Raw genomic sequence first — 19,440 nt, forward strand, 5'->3', positions numbered from 1 at the left:
TCCCCATTATATGATCTTTTTGCGATCATGCACTTGATATGTCAGTTTTGGCTCAGTGGGTAGCACTGTTGCCTCTGAGTACGAAGGTCGTGAGTTCAAATCCCACTGCAGAGGCTTGAGCACATAATCCAGGCTGACAGTTCAGTGCTGTACTGAGGGATTGCTGCACTGTAGGAGATGCTGTCTTTTGGATGAGACAGTAAACTGAAGTCCCATCTGCCCTCTCAGGTGGCTGTAAATGTACATGGCACTATTCTGGAGAAGAGCAGAGGAGTTCTCCCTGATGTCCTGGCCAGTATTTATTGATTGAACAGCATCACTCAAAAGAACATATTATCTGATCGTTATCAGATTGCAATTTATGGTCGCTAGCTTTGCGCAAATTGGTCGGCATTTTTCCTACATTACAGCAGTCACTCCTCTCAAACAAAAATCCTTTGTTGGCTGTGAAGCACTTTAAGGATCTACAATCTACAAAATTGAGGTTGTGAGTGATGCAATAGATGCAAGCCATTCTTTTCTTTACTGGTTTAATGTACCTTCTTCCAGGTATTTCTGATAGCTGCAATGATTTAGAACAACAGTATGGTTGAATTCAGTGTTTTCTAAATGTACCAACTTGGTTTCATTCTTTTCTCTCTGAAAGTGTTGCTGTGGCTTTCAAGGAAGTGGTCGTAGGAAGACACAGAGGGACGCAGGCACTAAGATTATGAAGTACAAGGTGAGAAATAAGGACTGAGGTACATACAGCCTGGGATAGTGGAGATAAAAGTAAAGAGGTATGTGAAAGAGGATAACAAAAATCACGGAGGAGGGAAAGAACAGCTGATATAATAATGGGTTCCCATTCAGAACGTTAGGTTAAAATTGCCCCAATTTCCTTGGAGCAGTCTCAACGTAGTTCCTTGTCAATGTAAGTATACAGCACAGAACATTCATAATTCAACACAAATCAGTATTCTTCTTGGGGATAGGCAGTAGCAGGTAAATGGAAATGTTGCACTGGTGTATTAGGGGTCATCTTTCTGAGGTTGGGAATTGGATACATTGTTCAGCAGAGTGGAGGGAATTTTATTCAGTGTCTAACCCATGTTACAAGTTATTAGGAGTGTTTGATGCGGACTAAAATAAGAAAAATTGGGAAAGCCATCTTTTAACCTCGATAGGCACCAAGCTTTGCTAAGCAATTGAAAGTTGATCAAAGTACAGCAGTCAGAACTGCTGAAAGTATGTTTGTCCCCACACAGACCCTCCCTCCAATCAAGGAGCCCACAGAAACATGGGAAGGTCAACATGAAGCGAAACCATCACCTGGAATTTGGTCCAGACCAACGCCAGCTAAACCATTCCTGCTGCACCTAGGAGTCACTGCCAGATCTCACTCCATGGAGGAATATCACAAGAACTTTCCATCTGATGTTCCTAAGCACTACATCATGAGGTAGGGAATATCTGAGGATAGCCACAGATATGCGTGTAGGGTCACCAACTCTGGTTGGACGCATTCCTCGAAGCTTCATCACATGACGTCCCGCCACCAACTGCCCTGCCCCCACGCTTCCGCCATTGGTCACCCAGCGTACACATCCTCTCAGCGCACCGTCTTCCCATGGCCAATCAGAAAGCTGATGAAAGGTCACAGACCTGAAACGAAAACTCTGCTTCTCTCTCCACAGATGCTGCCAGAATTACTGAGTATTTCCAGTATGTTCTGTTTTTATTTCAGATTTCGAGCATCTGGAGTATTTTGTTTCTGAACGGACTTTTCGTTACCCAATTGGATGATTTTTGACTTCTAGTTCATTTTCCTTGTCACCAATGTTTTTATAATTAATAAGCTAAAGTATTCAAAGAAAACTGGGGGAAAAAAACAATTCTTTTAGTGTCGTGATGATTTTTATCCCTGGTTTGTTTGCAGCAGTGTCCTGGAGATTAATCTTCAATTCCTGAAGACTTCTGTTCTCGTGCTGTCAATGAAGGTCAATCCTGGATGGTTGCCAACCCTATATTCGTGGCAATAAAATATGAAAACCTGATATAGTAGGAATAGCACATTTCCTTCACTGACAGCACTAGAACACAAGCCTGAGCCACATTACTCCAAAACACTGGATTAAATGCAATATCTACAAGATTCTTTGGTTCCACCATCATTCATTTGTCATTCTTGGCTTTGCTACCTCCTCTAACCATAAGTGAAGTTCCCAACTCTTCTCCATTCCAAAAGCTCCTTGCAAGAGGCTTAGTTTTCTCTTTTTCCACCACCCCGCCCGCCACACCCCCATCCAACCAACAACTCATAGCTCTCTCGAAACACAAAGTTTAGCCAAAACTTTGCTCCCATATCTGAGGAGATCCAACCTACAGTTGAGCCTAAGGTCTACTGCAGTCTCTAGGTTGAGTTTATGTTGTATATGAGTATGTTATGAATATATGGACACAGTTGGTGTACATATGCAGCAAGACCTGGCTAACATTAAGGCTTGGGCTGATAAGTGCCAAGTAACGTTTACGCCACAGAAGTGCCAGGCAATGATGATCTCCAATAAGAGAATCTAACCATCTCCCCTTGAAATTCTATGACATTACCATTGCTGAAGCCCCCACTATCAACATCCTGGGGATGGTGGGGGGGGGGTGGGGGCGATGGTCACCATTGACCAGAAACTGAATTGAAGCAGTCACAGAAATACTGTGTCTACAAGAGCAGGTCAGAGGCTGCGAACTCTGTGGCGAGTAACCCACCTCCTGACTCCCCAAAGCCTGTCCACCATCAACATGGCACAAGTCAGGAGTGTGATGAAATATTCTCCACTTGCCTGGATGAGTGCAGCTCCAACAACACTCAAGAAGCTCAATACCATTATTTCCATCCTGTTAGCGGCCATCAACTTTTTAAAAAGAGAAAGTCGAATTCCCAGTTATTACTGAAAGAATTATGCCACAAGATTTCATGTTTTAAACAAAAAAACCTTACTTTACAAGAATTAAACAAAGCAAAACACTACTAACTTAACAGTATAATTTGAAATCACTTATACTTTAAAAGTAAAATGTTAAAGCATGAAGACGTATACTTTAAACTCTAAATCTCAACAGAACATCCCGTTTGACTTTTGCTTCCACCCTAAGAGTTCCCATATACTTTACAGAAACTTGGTAGTTTGTTCACATCTGGGACCAATCCAAAGTGTAAAACAGCTCTTAGGAATTCACTTTGATTTTCCTTAATTTCTCAGCTGTCTTCTGAGATATGAAATATCCTTGGAATTCTCCCGCTAGCATCCGGCTAGGCACCTCACAAATCTCGATTTCTAGCTTGAGCATGGAGCTTATTCAAAACAGAAACATCCCTGGTCCCTGAGGCCACTTTGCTCCTGAGTCCAGCAGCTTCCAAGGCCAACTGCTTTCCAAATGCCAAGTGACTTCCAAAAGCCAACTGATTGTCTGTGTTAGCAAGGACAGAGATGAAGAAAAAACCTGACCAACCGGCACCCCCTGCATCATCTAGCTGCATAGCATTGTGATATATATGGGATGTCTCAGATAGCAATTTAAACTAATTACCTCCAACTCCCAAAGCATCTATCATTTCTGATGCCCACATGAATAATTGATATTGCTAACAATGACCAAGCAATCCCTTCCCGACTTTCTGGCTTCAACTACCAACTAAATGAGTCCACCTGCTGTTTTATGGCTCTCATCTCTCAAACTCTGTCTCTGTAAGCACGGATGGAGAGATCTTTGAACTTTAAATCCTGGGTAGTCTGCAACCTTTTGAAATTCTTACAGCTACACATTTAATTCCCCAAAACTAAAAGTGACTTTTAAAATATTAATACAAACCATTAATTACATAGTCATAGATTCATTTATGGCACAGATGGAGGCCATTCAGCCCATTGAGTCCATGCTGGCTCTCCACAGAGCTATGCTGTCAGTCCCGTTCCCCTGCTCGATCCCCGTAGCCCTTCAAGTTTATTTCTCTCAAGTGGCTATCCAACTTCCTCTTTAAGTCAGCGATTGTCTCCGCTTCCACCATCCTTGTGGGCAGCGAGTTCCAGGTCATTACCAACAGCTACATAAAAAAGTTCTTCCTCATATTCCCCCTTCATCTTCTGCCCAAAACCTTCAATGTGCTGCAAAATAGCCATCCAGGACAAAGCAGCCGCTTGATTGGCACCCCATCCACCACCTTAAACATTCTCTCCACCACTGACGCACCATGGCAGCAGTGTGTACAGGATGCACTGCAGCAACTCACCACACTTCCTCCGACAGCACCTTCGAAACCTGCAACCTCTTCCACCTAGGACAAGGGCAGCAGACGCATGGGAACCCAACCATCTGTAAGTTCCCCTCCAAGCCACACACCATCCTGATTTGAAATTATATCGCTGTTCCTGCACTATCACTGAGTCAAAATCCTGGAACTCCCTCCCTAACAGCACTGTGGGCGTACTGGCACCACATGAACTGCAGCGGTTCAAGAAGGCAGCTCACTACCACCTTCTAAAGGGCAATTAGAGATGGGCAATAAATGATAGCCTTGCCAGCACCATCCATATCCCATGAAATGAATAAAAAGAAATTCATTGGAGGCCCTGGTTTAGATCCGTCCTCCTACAAAGGGAGCCAATCACCATAGTTGCTACACTTCTCGGGGTGGGTAAGGTGGGGTTATCAGCAACTCCCCCATATGTCTTTCCAGCGGTGGATTTCCCATTCTTTAGCAGATGCTCAAGGTGTGTCTGAACTGGCGAAGACGCCTGCCAAAAAAATGCAAGTTAGTGGAATCCACCCTGAGTCCAGATACTCCAGTGTGTTTGGAGAACAGGGGTCAGTAGCACACGCTCTGCCTCACTTAGGCAGGTGGATCTGGACCAAGGATTGCCGGGGCTCCAGTCTTTCTTTCCTTCTGCGATCCACAGCGATTGAAAACCAAAACTTGATGTTCACTAATTATTACTTTCTGCTTTGCCTTGCCTTGTCTATTACTGTATTAAACCATGGTGGCACTCTCAGCCTTCACCTCAGTTTCTCAATTAAAAATGATAGCTGAAGGTAGCAATTAGAATTAGAACATTACAGCGCAGTACAGGCCCTTCGGCCCTCGATGTTGCGCCGACCTGTGAAACCATCTGACCTACACTGTTCCATTTTCATCCATATGTCGATCCAATGACCACTTAAATGCCCTTAAAGTTGGCAAGTCTACTACTGCTGCAGGCAGGGCGTTCCACGCCCCTACTACTCTCTGAGTAAAGAAACTACCTCTGACATCTGTCCTATATCTATCACCCCTCAACTTAAAGCGATTGCATAATTCCCAAATCAACTTTGTGTGACCTCCCGTCCGGTGATACTCTCATCTTATTTGCCAATGTTTTAATCATGGCCTCTCCAAAGCAAACACCTGTATTACAGTTCAGTTCTTTAATTAGTTATTTGCATCACTGTCCTGATAACTCTACCTACCTGTGTTTCAGTCCAGGTAGCCATTTAGTATGGCATTTAGTTCCATGGCAGTTCTTAACTTCTGTAAAATACGTATGTTACAATCCTGCTTTTTAGACTCTACACTGCTTATCCAAGAAGCAAAAGGCTTCAAGGCTCCACTGCCCTGATTCTGTCTTTGCAAACAGAGAATTTTCGCCCCCACATCGGTATCTGAAAATCTGACAGTAGCATGGCTGCTGTGTTGCACAGCATGAGGATGCAGCTGAGTTAATTTCAGTAATTCGGATTGTTTCAGGAATTGCGTGCTTCCATTTATGATTGTGTTGTCTCTGCTCAGTCATAGTGTCATGCTCAGCAGCTGCAGTCCTATTTCATGTAAGGGTAAAATCAGTACTCGCTCACCAAAAGCACAGGCCTGAATTAGGGCTACAATAGGGTTGTCATTCCAGGATTTCCCTGGAGTCTCCAGATTAATCTCCCACACACACTGCTATGAGCAAAACTCGGTTGAGAAATCATTAGGACGTTAATAAAATATATATTTCAGAGATGGTAAGCATGGCTGTTTGACAGTCAAGTCTGCTCTTGGCCGTGGAGAAGGTGATGAAGTGTTGAGTGGGAGGGGGTAGGCAGTTTGGAAAGGAGGTCAGGTGATGAGATATCTCAGGATTCGTCCAACTAGAGTTGCTGGCCGTCGCTACAGCATAATAGTGGCGATTAGCAGACCCGTGCTCCCATTGATTGAATTTTCCTGTCATGAGCATGAGATTTCTGAATAAGTAGACATATTGCATTTTTTTCCAGTAATAATAGTGACGTTGCATTGCATTCTCGATTGGCAGAAACGTTATTTCAGAACCGCTCTCGGCTATCTCACTACCTGGAAGCAGTGGGAAAACCTGGGGCAAGTGGAAGAACAGTTCGGCAGATTCCCTCAGGTCTGCCTCAAAAGAAGGCATGAGGCTTGTAACTGACATCCTCACAACTGTTCTGAGGTAATTGTGAGTGTTTTTATCACATAGGCCATGGGGCTGGTTTTCCATTCACGTTCTTGGAATCATACAATGAAGCCATTCAACCCCTTTCCTCCCTCAGTCCTTCCTTCCAACAATTTTCAGCAATAGAAAGCCAAGCTTTGTATAATAACTAGAATAATAGTCACTGTCAAAGCTCACAAATGCACGGTAGCTATTTTGGGCCACAGTTTCTGGAGAGGTTGTGCCTGTGGAATTGTATGTCAACAAAGATTCAAAGTCTTCAGAAAAAAATTGGTGGGAAAAAGAAGCATTAAAGGTAACTTTAACCATGCTCCCCCCACCAAAAAAAAATAGGTGAACTGGAGTCAAGCCAAACACCCAACCCCCCTCCAACCTGCCCAATTCTTGTTTTAACGGAGGTGGTCAAACCTGCTTCCAGGAGGCATGTTGGCAATTTAAATATTATAATGAGGCTGCGTACCTCTTACTTAATCTGTCTTCCAGGTTTAACGCTGATTGGCCGTGTTTCCCGGGCCTTGGGAAACTGACAGCTAAAGGAGGAAAGGACTGCTTCAAGAAAATGATAAGTGCCTTTACAGCACTGCTTGTGGGCCAGGGGGAGAAAGAGTTTTTCTCCTGGCCCTCCAAGCCAACCTGCCCATCATTGCCTTTCCAGGACCAAGGATCAGCGCCCTTCACCCCACCCCCCAACCCCAAAGGTCTGAATCCACCCTCCGACTAACTCAGCTGTAGGCTCCCTACCTGCTCCTGCCCTGTGACCTCCTCTGAAGCATTTCCTGCCCAATAGGGAGCCAAGCCTGCCAATCAGGCTGGCTTCCTCAGGAAACCTGCTTGAAGAAAAGGTATGCTAAAGTCAAAACTAAGGGACTTGCAGGGTTCATAGGAACAGGAGTAGGGCATTTGGCCCTTTGAGCCTGCTCCACCGTTCAATAAGATCATGGCTGATCTGATTGTGGTCTCAACTCCACTTTTCTGTCTGCCCCCATAACCCTTGACTACCTTGTCTATCAAAAATCTATCTAACTCAGTTTTGAATAAATTCAATGATCCAGCCTCCTGTTTTCTGGGGAAGAGAATTCCACAGACTAATAATCTTCATCTCTGTCTTAAAAGGGAGACCTCTTATTTTTAATCTGTGTTCCCTAATCTAATTCTCCCCACAAGAAGAAACATCTTCCCGGTATCCACCCTGTCAAGCCCCCTCAGGATCTCATATGTTTCAATATGATCACCTGTCATTCTTCTAAACTGCAATGGGTAAAGGCCCAACCTTTCTTCATAAGATAAGTTCTTCATCCCAGGAATCAGTTGAGTGAACCTTCTCTGAACTGCCTCTAATGCAATTATATCCTTTTTGAAATAAGGAGACCAAAACTGTACTCAGTACTCCAGATGTGGTCTCACCAAGGCCCTGTACAGCTGCAGTAAAACTTCCCTACTTTTAACTTCCTTTCCCTTTGTAATGAATGCCAACATTTCATTTGCCTTCCTAATCACTTGCTGTACCTGCACACTAACCTTTTTGTGATTCATGTACCAGGACACCCAGATCCCTCTGTACCACCGAGTTCTGCAATCTCTCTCCATTTAAATAATATACTGCTTTTCTATTCTATCTGCCAAAATGGACATGTTCGTATTTTCCCACATTATACGCCATCTGCCAATTTTTTTGCCCACTTATTTCATTTATCTAAATCTCTTTGTAGACTCTTTATGTCCTCTTGACAGCTTACTTTCCGACCTATCTTTATGTCATCGGCAAATTTAGCTGCCATATGTTTGTCAAAGTCATTGATATAGATGGTAAATATTTGAGCCCCAGCACTGATCCCTGAGGCAGTCCACTAGTTACAGCTTGCCAACCTGAAAAAGACCCATTTATCTCTACTTTCTGCTTCCTGCTAGCTAACTAATCTTTTATCCATACTAATAGAGTCATAGAGTTATACAGCACAGAAACAGGCCCTTCTGCCCATCGTGTCTGTGCCGGCCATCAAGCACCTAACTATAATATGTTACCCACAAACCATAAGCTCTTATTTTGCGTCGTAAACTTTGTTGTGGCACCTTTTAAATGCCTTTTGGAAATCCAAATACAGCACATCTGTGGCCATTTCAGAGACATGGGTAGAGCAGGGACAGGAATGGATGTTGCGGGTTCCGGGATTTAGGTGTTTCACTAAGAACAGAGAAGAGGGTAAAAGAGGAGGGGGTGTGGCATTGTTAATCAAGGAAAGTATTACAGTGGCAGAAAGGACGTTTGAGGACTCGTCTACTGAGGTAGTCTGGGCTGAGGTTAGAAACAGGAGAGGAGAGGTCACCCTGTTGGGAGTTTTCTATAGACCTCCAAATAGTTCCAGAGATGTAGAGGAAAGGATAGCAAAGATGATTCTTGACAGGAGCGAGAGTAACAGGGTAGTGGTTATGGGGGACTTTAACTTTCCAAATATTGACTGGAAATACTATGGTTCGAGTACTTTAAATGGGTCAGTTTTTGTCCAGTGTGTGCAGGAGGGTTTTCTGACACAGTATGTAGACAGGCCAACCAGGGGCGATGCCACATTGGATTTGGTACTGGGTAATGAACCCGGCCAGGTGTTCGATTTAGAAATTGGTGAGCACTTTGGTGATAGTGATCACAATTCGGTTAGGTTTACCTTAGCGATGGGCAGGGACAGGCATATACAGCAGGGCAAGAATTATAGCTGGGGGAAAGGAAATTATGATGCGATTAGGCAAGATTTAGGATGCGTAGGATGGGGAAGGAAACTGCAGGGGATGGGCACAATCGAAATGTGGAGCTTATTCAAGGAGCAGCTACTGCGTGTCCTTGATAAGTATGTACCTGTCAGGCAGGGAGGAAGTTGTCGAGCGAGGGAGCCGTGGTTTACTAAAGAAGTTGAAGAGCTTGTCAAGAGGAAGAAGAAGGCTTATGTTAGGGTGAGACGTGAAGGCTCAGTTAGGGCGCTTGAGAGTTACAAGCTAGCCAGGAAGGATCTAAAGGGAGAGATAAGAAGAGCAAGGAGAGGACACGAGAAGTCATTGGCGGATAGGATCAAAGAAAACCCTAAGGCTTTCTATAGGTATATCAGGAATAAAAGAATGACTAGAGATAGGTTAGGGCCAATCAAGGATAGTAGTGGGAAGTTGTGTGTGGAATCGGAGGAGATAGGGGAAGTGTTAAATGAATATTTTTTGTCAGTATTTACAGTGGAGAAAGAAAATGTTGTCGAGGAGAATACTGAGATACAGACTACTAGGCTAGATGGGATTGAGGTTCACAAGGAGGAGGTGTTAGCAATTTTGGAAAGTGTGAAAATAGATAAGTCCCCTGGGCCAGATGGGATTTATCCTAGGATTCTCTGGGAAGCTAGGGAGGAGGTTGCAGAGCCTTTGTCCTTGACTTTTATGTCGTCATTGTCGACAGGAATAGTGCCGGAAGACTGGAGGATAGCAAATATTGTCCCCTTGTTCAAGAAGGGGAGTAGAGACAGCCCTGGTAATTATAGACCTGTGAGCCTTACTTCGGTTGTGGGTAAAATGTTGGAAAAGGTTATAAGAGACAGGATTTATAATCATCCAGAAAAGAATAAGTTCATTAGAGATAGTCAGCACGGTTTTGTGAAGGGTAGGTCGTGCCTCACAAACCTTATTGAGTTTTTTGACAAGGTGACCATACAGGTGGATGAGGGTAAAGCCGTGGATGTGGTCTATATGGATTTCAGTAAGGCGTTTGATAAAGTTCCCCACGGTAGGCTATTGCAGAAAATACAGAAGTATGGGATTGAAGGTGAATTAGTGCTTTGGATCAGAAATTGTCTAGCTGAAAGAAGGCAGAGGGTGGTGGTTGATGGTAAATGTTCATCCTGGAGTATAGTTTCTAGTGGTGTACCGCAAGGATCTGTTTTGGGGCCACTGCTGTTTGTCATTTTTATAAATGACCTGGATGAGGGTGTAGAAGGGTGGGTTAGTAAATTTGCGGATGACACGAAGGTCGGTGGAGTTGTGGATAGTGCCGAAGGATGTTGTAGGGTACAGAGGGACATAGATAGACTGCAGAGCTGGGCTGAGAGATGGCAAATGGAGTTTAATGCGGAAAAGTGTGAGGTGATTCACTTCGGAAGGAGTAACAGGATTGCAGAATACTGGGCTAATGGGAAGATTCTTGGTAGTGTAGATGAGCAGAGAGATCTTGGTGTCCAGGTACATAAATCCCTGAAAGTTGCCACCCAGGTTAATGGAGCTGTTAAGAAGGCATATGGTGTGTTAGCTTTTATTAGTAGGGGGATCGAGTTTAGGAGCCACGAGGTCATGCTGCAGCTGTACAGAACTCTGGTGCGGCTGCACCTGGAGTATTGCGTGCAGTTCTGGTCACCGCATTATAGGAAGGATGTGGAAGCTTTGGAAAAGGTGCAGAGGAGATTTACTAGGATGTTGCCTGGTATGGAGGGAAGGTCTTACGAGGAAAGGCTGAGGGACTTGAGGTTGTTTTCGTTAGAGAGAAGGAGGAGAAGAGGTGACTTAATAGAGACATATAAGATAATCAGAGGGTTGGACAGGGTGGATAGTGAGAGCCTTTTTCCTCGGATGGTAATGGCAAACACGAGGGGACATAGCTTTAAGTTGAGGGGTGATAGATATAGGACAGATGTCAGAGGTAGTTTCTTTACACAGAGAGTAGTAGGGACGTGGAACGCCCTGCCTGCAACAGTAGTAGACTCGCCAACTTTAAGGGCATTTAAGTGGTCATTGGATAGACATATGGATGAAAATGGAATAGTGTAGGTCAGATGGTTTCACAGGTCGGCGCAACATCGAGGGCTGAAGGGCCTGTACTGCGCTGTAATGTTCTATGTTCTATGTTCTACATCTCCAGGATCCCCTTTATCCACCTTGCTTGTTACTTCCTCAAAATACTCTAATAAGTTAGTTAAACATGATTTCCCTTTCACAAAACCATGTTGATTCTCCCTGATCCCATTATGATTTTCTGAGGCTATAACCTCCTTAATAGTGGATTCTTGTAATTTGGGCGGCGCAGTGGTTAGCACTGCAGCCTCACAGTTCCAGCGACCCGGGTTCAGTTCTGGGTACTGCCTGTGCGGAGTTTGCAAGTTCTCCCTGTGTCTGTGTGGGTTTCCACCGGGTGCTCCGGTTTCCTCACACCTCCAAAAGACTTGCAGGTTGATAGGTAAATTGGCCATTGTAAATTGCCCCTAGTGTAGGTAAGTGGTAGGAGAATGGTGGGGATGTGGCAGAGAGTATGGGATTAATGTAGGATTAGTATAAATGGGTGGTTGTTGGTCGGCACAGATTCGATGGGCCGAAGGGCCTGTTTCAGTGCTGTATCTCTCAATAAAAGATTTTTTTCCCTATGACAGATGTTAGGCTAACTGGCTTATGGTTTCCTGCTTTCTGTCTCCCTCCTTTCTTGAATAAAGATGTAACATTGCAATTTTCCAATCTGCTGGGACCCTTTCGGCATTTAAGGAATTTTGGAAGGTTATAACCAATGTCTCTACTATCTCTGCAGCCACTTCTTTTAAGATCCTAAGATTCAAGCCATCAGGTCCTGGGGACTTGTCAGCCTTTAGGTCCAATAGTTTTCCCTGTACCTTTTCCCTGGTGATGGTGATTGTTTTAAGTTCCTCCCTCCCTTTTGCCTCTTGATTTTCAAGTATCTTTGGGAAGTTTTCTAAGTCTTCCACAGTGAAGTCTGACACAAAATACCTGTTCAATGCTTCTGCCATTTTGTTGTTTTCCATTATTAATTCTCCAGATTCATTCTCTGGAGGACCAACACTCGCTTTTAGTTACTCTTTTCCTTTTTAAATACTTGTAGAAGTATTATGTTTTTATATTTCTAGATAGCTTTTTCTCATATTCTGATTGTTCCCTCTTTATATTTTTTAGTCATCCTTTGCTGGTTCTTAAAATCTGTCCAATCTCTGACTTGCCACTAATCTTTGCAGAATTGTAGTGTTTCTTTCAATTTGATGTCATCCTTAACTTCCTTATTTAGCCACAGATGATGCATTCTTCTCAGAGTTTTTCTTTCTCACTGGGATGAATCTTTGCTGGGAATGATTAAATATTTCCTTAAAAATCTGTCACTGTATCTCTACTGTCTTACCTTTTAACCAACCAAGACTCCTATCCCACCGCTTTCAAAACTTGTCCTAGTAAATATCAAGGCCAATGGGCCTGGATTTTGCTGGAGTGGGGAGGTGCAAATCATCCAGCAACCTCTGTTAATTCATAATTTACAGGGAATCTATTCCTCTCCACAAGTTGCTGGATAGTTCACACATTAATAACGATGAGCAACATTCCAATGCACTCCTGGCTGGTCTCCCCCATTCTACCTTCCGTAAATTTGAGGTCATCCAAAACTCTGCTGCCCATTTCTTAACTTGCACTAAGTCCCATTCACCTATCACCTCTGTGCTCACTGTCTTACTTTGGTTCCTGGTCAAGCAACATCTTGATTTCAAACTTCTGATCTTTGTTTTCAAATCCCTCCAAGGCCTCTCCCTATTTCTGTAATCTCCTCCAGTCCCGCAGCTGTCTGAGATATCTGTGCTGATCTAGTTCTGGCCTCTTGAGTATCTCTGGTTTTAATTGCTCCACCATTTGTGGCTGCACCTCAGCTACCTAGGCCCTAAGCTCTGGAATTCCCTCCCTAAACCTCTCTACCTCTCTCTCTTCTTTTAAGATGCTCTTTAAAACCTGCAAAGCTTTTGATCATCTGACGTAATATCATCTTATATGACTCGGTATCATATTTTGTTTTATAATGCTCCTATGAAGCGCCTTGGGACATTTTATTACATTAAAGGTGCTATATAAATATAAGTTGTTATTTTGTCCAGCAAAATCTGTGTCAATAAATCTCGAGACTCAAAGCCTCAACCAGTAGAAGCCACCAGTTTATCGTGGTTATATTTTGCAACGCATTTAAGGGCTAAATAAAACCCATTGGTTCTTTTCTATTTTATTTTATCCAAGGTGTCTGCAGGAAGACATCCATTTTCAACGTGTACTGGTTGAAGGAACTGCTGAGCCCATCCCTTATTACAGACAGTTCTGGAGTGAGGAAGGCGAGGAGCTGGCCATGAAGAGCAGTGAGCTTGCGAATACTAAGACCAAAGATGCTGCCCAGGAACCGGACAATATCCAACCGATAGAAGCCAAAGAAGAGGTGACCTCAACTGTACCAGTGACCACACATGCTAGTCGGGGCCAGGAACCAGACAATAAACCAACAGAAACCGAAGGAGAGTTGACCTTGACTGCAGTGATGAATGGTGACCGTGGTCAGGACCAGGAACTGGACAATAACCAACGAATGGAAGCTGAAGGAGAGGAGACTTCCACTGCACCAGAGAGCTCAGATGATGGTCAGGACCAGGAAACGGACGATACCCAACAGGCAGAAGCCGAGGAAGAGGTGCCCATGAATGTACCACAGAGCACAAATGTCAGTTGGGACCAGGAACCCGAAAGTACCCAACCGATAGAAGTGGAAGAAGAGGTGAACTCGATTGTATCAGCGACCGCAGACATCAATCAGAGTTCAGACCTGGCTGGTACTGAAATGGATGAAGAACGGTTGACTGAGGCAATTCAAGAATCACTAAGTGCCATTCGCTTGGAAGAACAGCTCGCACGGAGGCAGCAGCTGAAAAGGTGAGCAATCACGACAAAGAAAGAGAATTGTTTTGCACAATATGCTTGGTGAGTAATGGAGAGCCCTTCCTTATCTCTGCAAACCCCCTACAACCCTGTCAGCCATGGCTCAGAGGGTAGCACTCCCACCTCTAAATTAGAAGGCACAAAGATCTCAGCTGACACTCCTGTGCAATACTCAGGGAGCACTGTGTTGTCAGAGATGCCATCTACTCTCTCGGGTGGAAGTAAAAGGTACAGCGGCGCATGTCGAAGACGAACAGGGGAGTTATCCCTGGTGTTCTGCCTAATATTTATCCCTCAATCCTCATCCATAAAGAAAACAGATTACCTGGTCATTATCACATTGCTGTTGTGAGGGTTTGCCTTGTGCAAATTGGCTGCCGTATTTCCTACATTATAACTGTGATTACACTTTGAAATTACTTAATTGGATATAAAGCGCTTTGGGACATCCTGAGGTTGTGAAAGGCACTATATTCTGGCCACCTGCACATCCTTGATTTTAATCGCTTCACCATTGGTGGCTGCGCCTTCAGCTGCCGAGGTCCTCAGCTGCGGAATTCCCTCCCTAAACCTCTCTGCCTCTCTACTTCTCTCTCCTCCTTTAAGACAGTCCTTAAAACTTACCTCTCTGACCAAGCTTTTAGCCACCTTTCCTAAAATCTCCTCATGTAGTTTGTTGTCAAATCATGTTTGCTAATGCTCCTGTGAAGTGCCTCAGTGTGTTTTACTATGAATATTGCTGAAAACAGAGATATTTTGTTGAAGCTTTTCGTCTTGTACACATCAGAACAATTCGCAAGACTACCAATGTAAGGAAAGCAACAAATTTATACTGTATGAGAAGAGAGTGCTGATTGGTTGGCAAATGGACTCTGATTGGTAGAGGCATTGTCATGGAGAATGCACCAGTTTATGATGACTGACAGTTAACTGCCAAGCTTTGTTTTAAATTTAAGCCAGGCAGCTTGACTCTGATTGGTCAAGGCATTGCCCTGAGGAATGAACTGGTGAGTTACGGTCACTTATTTAGTTTAGCTGAAATGGGTGCAATGTGTGTACATGTTCTTTCTGTCTGCAAAGAACAGGGGGCTGTGTATTAATATTTGTGGCTTCCAGTACGTGCAAATGCGCCACACTGCAAGCTCGACTAACTATCTTAAATTGGTTGTTAGCATAATTCTTAGCAAACTGAGGATTATTTAGGCAATGTTGTCCAATCGCGTAATCACATCTAATGCTGGACGCTGTGTTTTGAATTTTGCAAGCACAGGCTGGTTGAGCACGGTCTGTACCTTTTGCCCATTGTGAACAGCGGAAGGGACATGTTGTTTGATACAATTCATCAGTCTTTGGGACGTATGGCCTATATACCTATAAGGCTGTCATTTTCGGCCCTGTCTACCTCAGAATTCCCCGGAAGGGTAATGTGTCCCAAAAATTTGAGCAACAGGTGAAACTTTTCGTTGTGCAGCTTTTCCAGGAGCACAGGCATTGCGAGTGAGGAGTGAACAGCTGGGAAGTCAATTTCATCGGGAGTTTCGGTGGAGCAGGGACTGCTGGGTAAGTAGAAACCTATATATTTGGGCTGTTTCTGAACCCGAGACACTACTCTTGTAGTGTCTCCCACCCGCCCTCCTCCTCTTACCAGAAAAAGGACTCGGTTGTGTGTAGGTAAGGTAAGGCTTTTTCTATTTCTCTTCTTGTTTTATCGTGTGATTGGTTAAAAACTTGGGAATTTAGAATAGTGGGAATGGAGGTTAAGGCAGTTGTATGTTCCTCCTGCAGAATGTGGGAGGTAAGGGTCGCCAAGGGTGTCCCTGCTGACTGCATCTGCGGGAAGTGCACCCAGCTCCAGCTCCTCGAGGACCGCGTTAGGGAACTGGAGCTGGAGCTGGAGGAACTTCGGATCATTCGGGAGGCGGAGGGGATTATTGAGAGGCGTTATCGGGAGGCAGTCACACCTCAGGTAAAAGAAGAAGGTAGATGGGTTACCGTCAGGGGAAGGAGAGGGAACCAGCAGGCAGTGCAGGGATCCCCTGTGGCCGTTTCCCTCAACAACAGGTATACCGTTTTGGATACTGTTGGGGGAGACGACTTACCAGGGGTAGGCAATGGGATACAGGTCTCTGGTGCAGAGTCTGTCCCTGTTGCTCAGAAGGGAAGGGGTAAGAGGAGCAGAGCATTAGTCATTGGGGACTCCATAGTTAGGGGAACAGATAGGAGGTTTTGTGGGAACGAGAGAGACTCACGGTTGGTGTGTTGCCTCCCAGGTGCCAGGGTACGTGATGTCTCGGATCGTGTTTTTGGGATCCTTAATGGGGAGGGGGAGCAGCCCCAGGTCGTGGTACACATAGGCACCAACGACATAGGTAGGAAGACAGATGGGGATTTAAGGCAGAAATTCAGGGAGCTAGGGTGGAAGCTTAGAGCGAGAACAAACAGAGTTGTTATCTCTGGGTTGTTGCCCGTGCCACGTGCTAGCGAAGTGAGGAATAGGGAGAGAGAGGAGTTGAACACGTGGCTGCAGGGATGGTGTAGGAGGGAGTGTTTTGGTTTCCTGGATAATTGGGGCTCTTTCTGGGGTAGGTGGGACCTCTACAAACAGGATGGTCTTCACCTGAACCAGAGGGGTACCAATATCCTGGGGGGGAGATTTGCTAGTGCTCTTCGGGGGGGTTTAAACTAATTCAGCAGGGGGATGGGAACCTAAATTGTAGTTCCAGTGTGCAGGATGTTGAGAGTAGTGAGGGCAGAGATAAGGTTATAAGGACACAAGAGGGCACTGGCAAGCAAGAGCTTGGTTTAAAATGTGTCTACTTCAACGCCAGGAGCATCCGGAATAAGGTGGGTGAGCTTGCAGCATGGGTTGGTACCTGGGATCTCGATGTTGTGGCCATTTCAGAGACATGGGTAGAGCAGGGACAGGAATGGATGTTGCGGATTCCGGGATTTAGATGTTTCACTAAGAACAGAGAAGAGGGTAAAAGAGGGGGGGGTGTGGCATTGTTAATCAAGGAAAGTATTACAGCGGCAGAAAGGACGTTTGAGGACTCGTCTACTGAGGTAGTCTGGGCCGAGGTTAGAAACAGGAGAGGAGAGGTCACCCTGTTGGGAGTTTTCTATAGACCTCCAAATAGTTCCAGAGATGTAGAGGAAAGGATAGCAAAGATGATTCTTGACAGGAGCGAGAGTAACTGGGTAGTGGTTATGGGGGACTTTAACTTTCCAAATATTGACTGGAAATACTATAGTTCGAGTACTTTAAATGGGTCAGTTTTTGTCCAGTGTGTGCAGGAGGGTTTTCTGACACAGTATGTAGACAGGCCAACCAGGGGCGATGCCACATTGGATTTGGTACTGGGTAATGAACCCGGCCAGGTGTTAGATTTAGAAGTTGGTGAGCACTTTGGTGATAGTGATCACAATTCGGTTAGGTTTACCTTAGCGATGGGCAGGGACAGGTATATACCGCAGGGCAAGAATTATAGCTGGGGGAAAGGAAATTATGATGCGATTAGGCAAGATTTAGGATGCGTAGGATGGGGAAGGAAACTGCAGGGGATGGGCACAATCGAAATGTGGAGCTTATTCAAGGAGCAGCTACTGCGTGTCCTTGATAAGTATGTACCTGTCAGGCAGGGAGGAAGTTGTCGAGCGAGGGAGCCGTGGTTTACTAAAGAAGTTGAAGAGCTTGTCAAGAGGAAGAAGAAGGCTTATGTTAGGATGAGACGTGAAGGCTCAGTTAGGGCGCTTGAGAGTTACAAGCTAGCCAGGAAGGATCTAAAGGGAGAGATAAGAAGAGCAAGGAGAGGACACGAGAAGTCATTGGCGGATAGGATCAAAGAAAACCCTAAGGCTTTCTATAGGTATATCAGGAATAAAAGAATGACTAGAGATAGGTTAGGGCCAATCAAGGATAGTAGTGGGAAGTTGTGTGTGGAACCGGAGGAGATAGGGGAAGTGTTAAATGAATATTTTTCGTCAATATTTACAGTGGAGAAAGAAAATGTTGTCGAGGAGAATACTGAGATACAGACTACTAGGCTAGATGGGATTGAGGTTCACAAGGAGGAGGTGTTAGCCATTTTGGAAAGTGTGAAAATAGGTAAGTCCCCTGGGCCAGATGGGATTTATCCTAGGATTCTCTGGGAAGCCAGGGAGGAGATTGCAGAGCCTTTGTCCTTGATTTTTATGTCGTCATTGTCGACAGGAATAGTGCCGGAAGACTGGAGGATAGCAAATGTTGTCCCCTTGTTCAAGAAGGGGAGTAGAGACAGCCCTGGTAATTATAGACCTGTGAGCCTTACTTCGGTTGTGGGTAAAATGTTGGAAAAGGTTATAAGAGATAGGATTTATAATCATCTTGAAAAGAATAAGTTCATTAGAGATAGTCAGCACGGTTTTGTGAAGGGTAGGTCGTGCCTCACAAACCTTATTGAGTTTTTTGTCAAGGTGACCAAACAGGTGGATGAGGGTAAAGCTGTGGATGTGGTCTATATGGATTTCAGTAAGGCGTTTGATAAAGTTCCCCACGGTAGGCTATTGCAGAAAATACAGGAGTATGGGATTGAAGGTGAATTAGTGCTTTGGATCAGCAATTGGCTAGCTGAAAGAAGACAGAGGGTGGTGGTTGATAGTAAATGTTCATCCTGGAGTATAGTTTCTAGTGGTGTACCGCAAGGATCTGTTTTGGGGCCACTGCTGTTTGTCATTTTTATAAATGACCTGGATGAGGGTGTAGAAGGGTGGGTTAGTAAATTTGCGGATGACACGAAGGTCGGTGGAGTTGTGGATAGTGCCGAAGGATGTTGTAGGTTACAGAGGGACATAGAAAGGCTGCAGAGCTGGGCTGAGAGATGGCAAATGGAGTTTAATGCGGAAAAGTGTGAGGTGATTCACTTCGGAAGGAGTAACAGGATTGCAGAATACTGGGCTAATGGGAAGATTCTTGGTAGTGTAGATGAGCAGAGAGATCTTGGTGTCCAGGTACATAAATCCCTGAAAGTTTCCACCCAGGTTAATAGAGCTGTTAAGAAGGCATATGGTGTGTTAGCTTTTATTAGTAGGGGGATCGAGTTTAGGAGCCACGAGGTCATGCTGCAGCTGTACAAAACTCTGGTGCGGCCGCACCTGGAGTATTGCGTGCAGTTCTGGTCACCGCATTATAGGAAGGATGTGGAAGCTTTGGAAAAGGTGCAGAGGAGATTTACTAGAATGTTGCCTGGTATGGAGGGAAGGTCTTACGAGGAAAGGCTGAGAGACTTGAGGTTGTTTTCGTTAC

General features: G+C 44.7%; 1 protein-coding gene across 7 annotated transcripts in view; it reads left to right on the top strand.

Moving 5' to 3' along the window:
* The window catches only part of cfap65 (cilia and flagella associated protein 65), a 473,759-nt gene that overhangs the window by 134,992 nt on the left and 319,327 nt on the right, over positions 1-19,440 (top strand). For all 7 annotated transcript variants that reach the window (XM_068034809.1, XM_068034810.1, XM_068034811.1 and 4 more), the window contains exons 28-31: positions 647-721; positions 1,248-1,441; positions 6,306-6,458; positions 13,473-14,153. In XM_068034809.1, the coding sequence (XP_067890910.1) occupies positions 647-721; positions 1,248-1,441; positions 6,306-6,458; positions 13,473-14,153 (1,103 nt within the window). The remainder of the gene's footprint in view (positions 1-646; positions 722-1,247; positions 1,442-6,305; positions 6,459-13,472; positions 14,154-19,440) is intronic.

Source organism: Heterodontus francisci, chromosome 7, assembly GCF_036365525.1.
Source record: "Heterodontus francisci isolate sHetFra1 chromosome 7, sHetFra1.hap1, whole genome shotgun sequence".
NCBI classification, from domain to species: Eukaryota; Metazoa; Chordata; class Chondrichthyes; order Heterodontiformes; family Heterodontidae; genus Heterodontus; species Heterodontus francisci.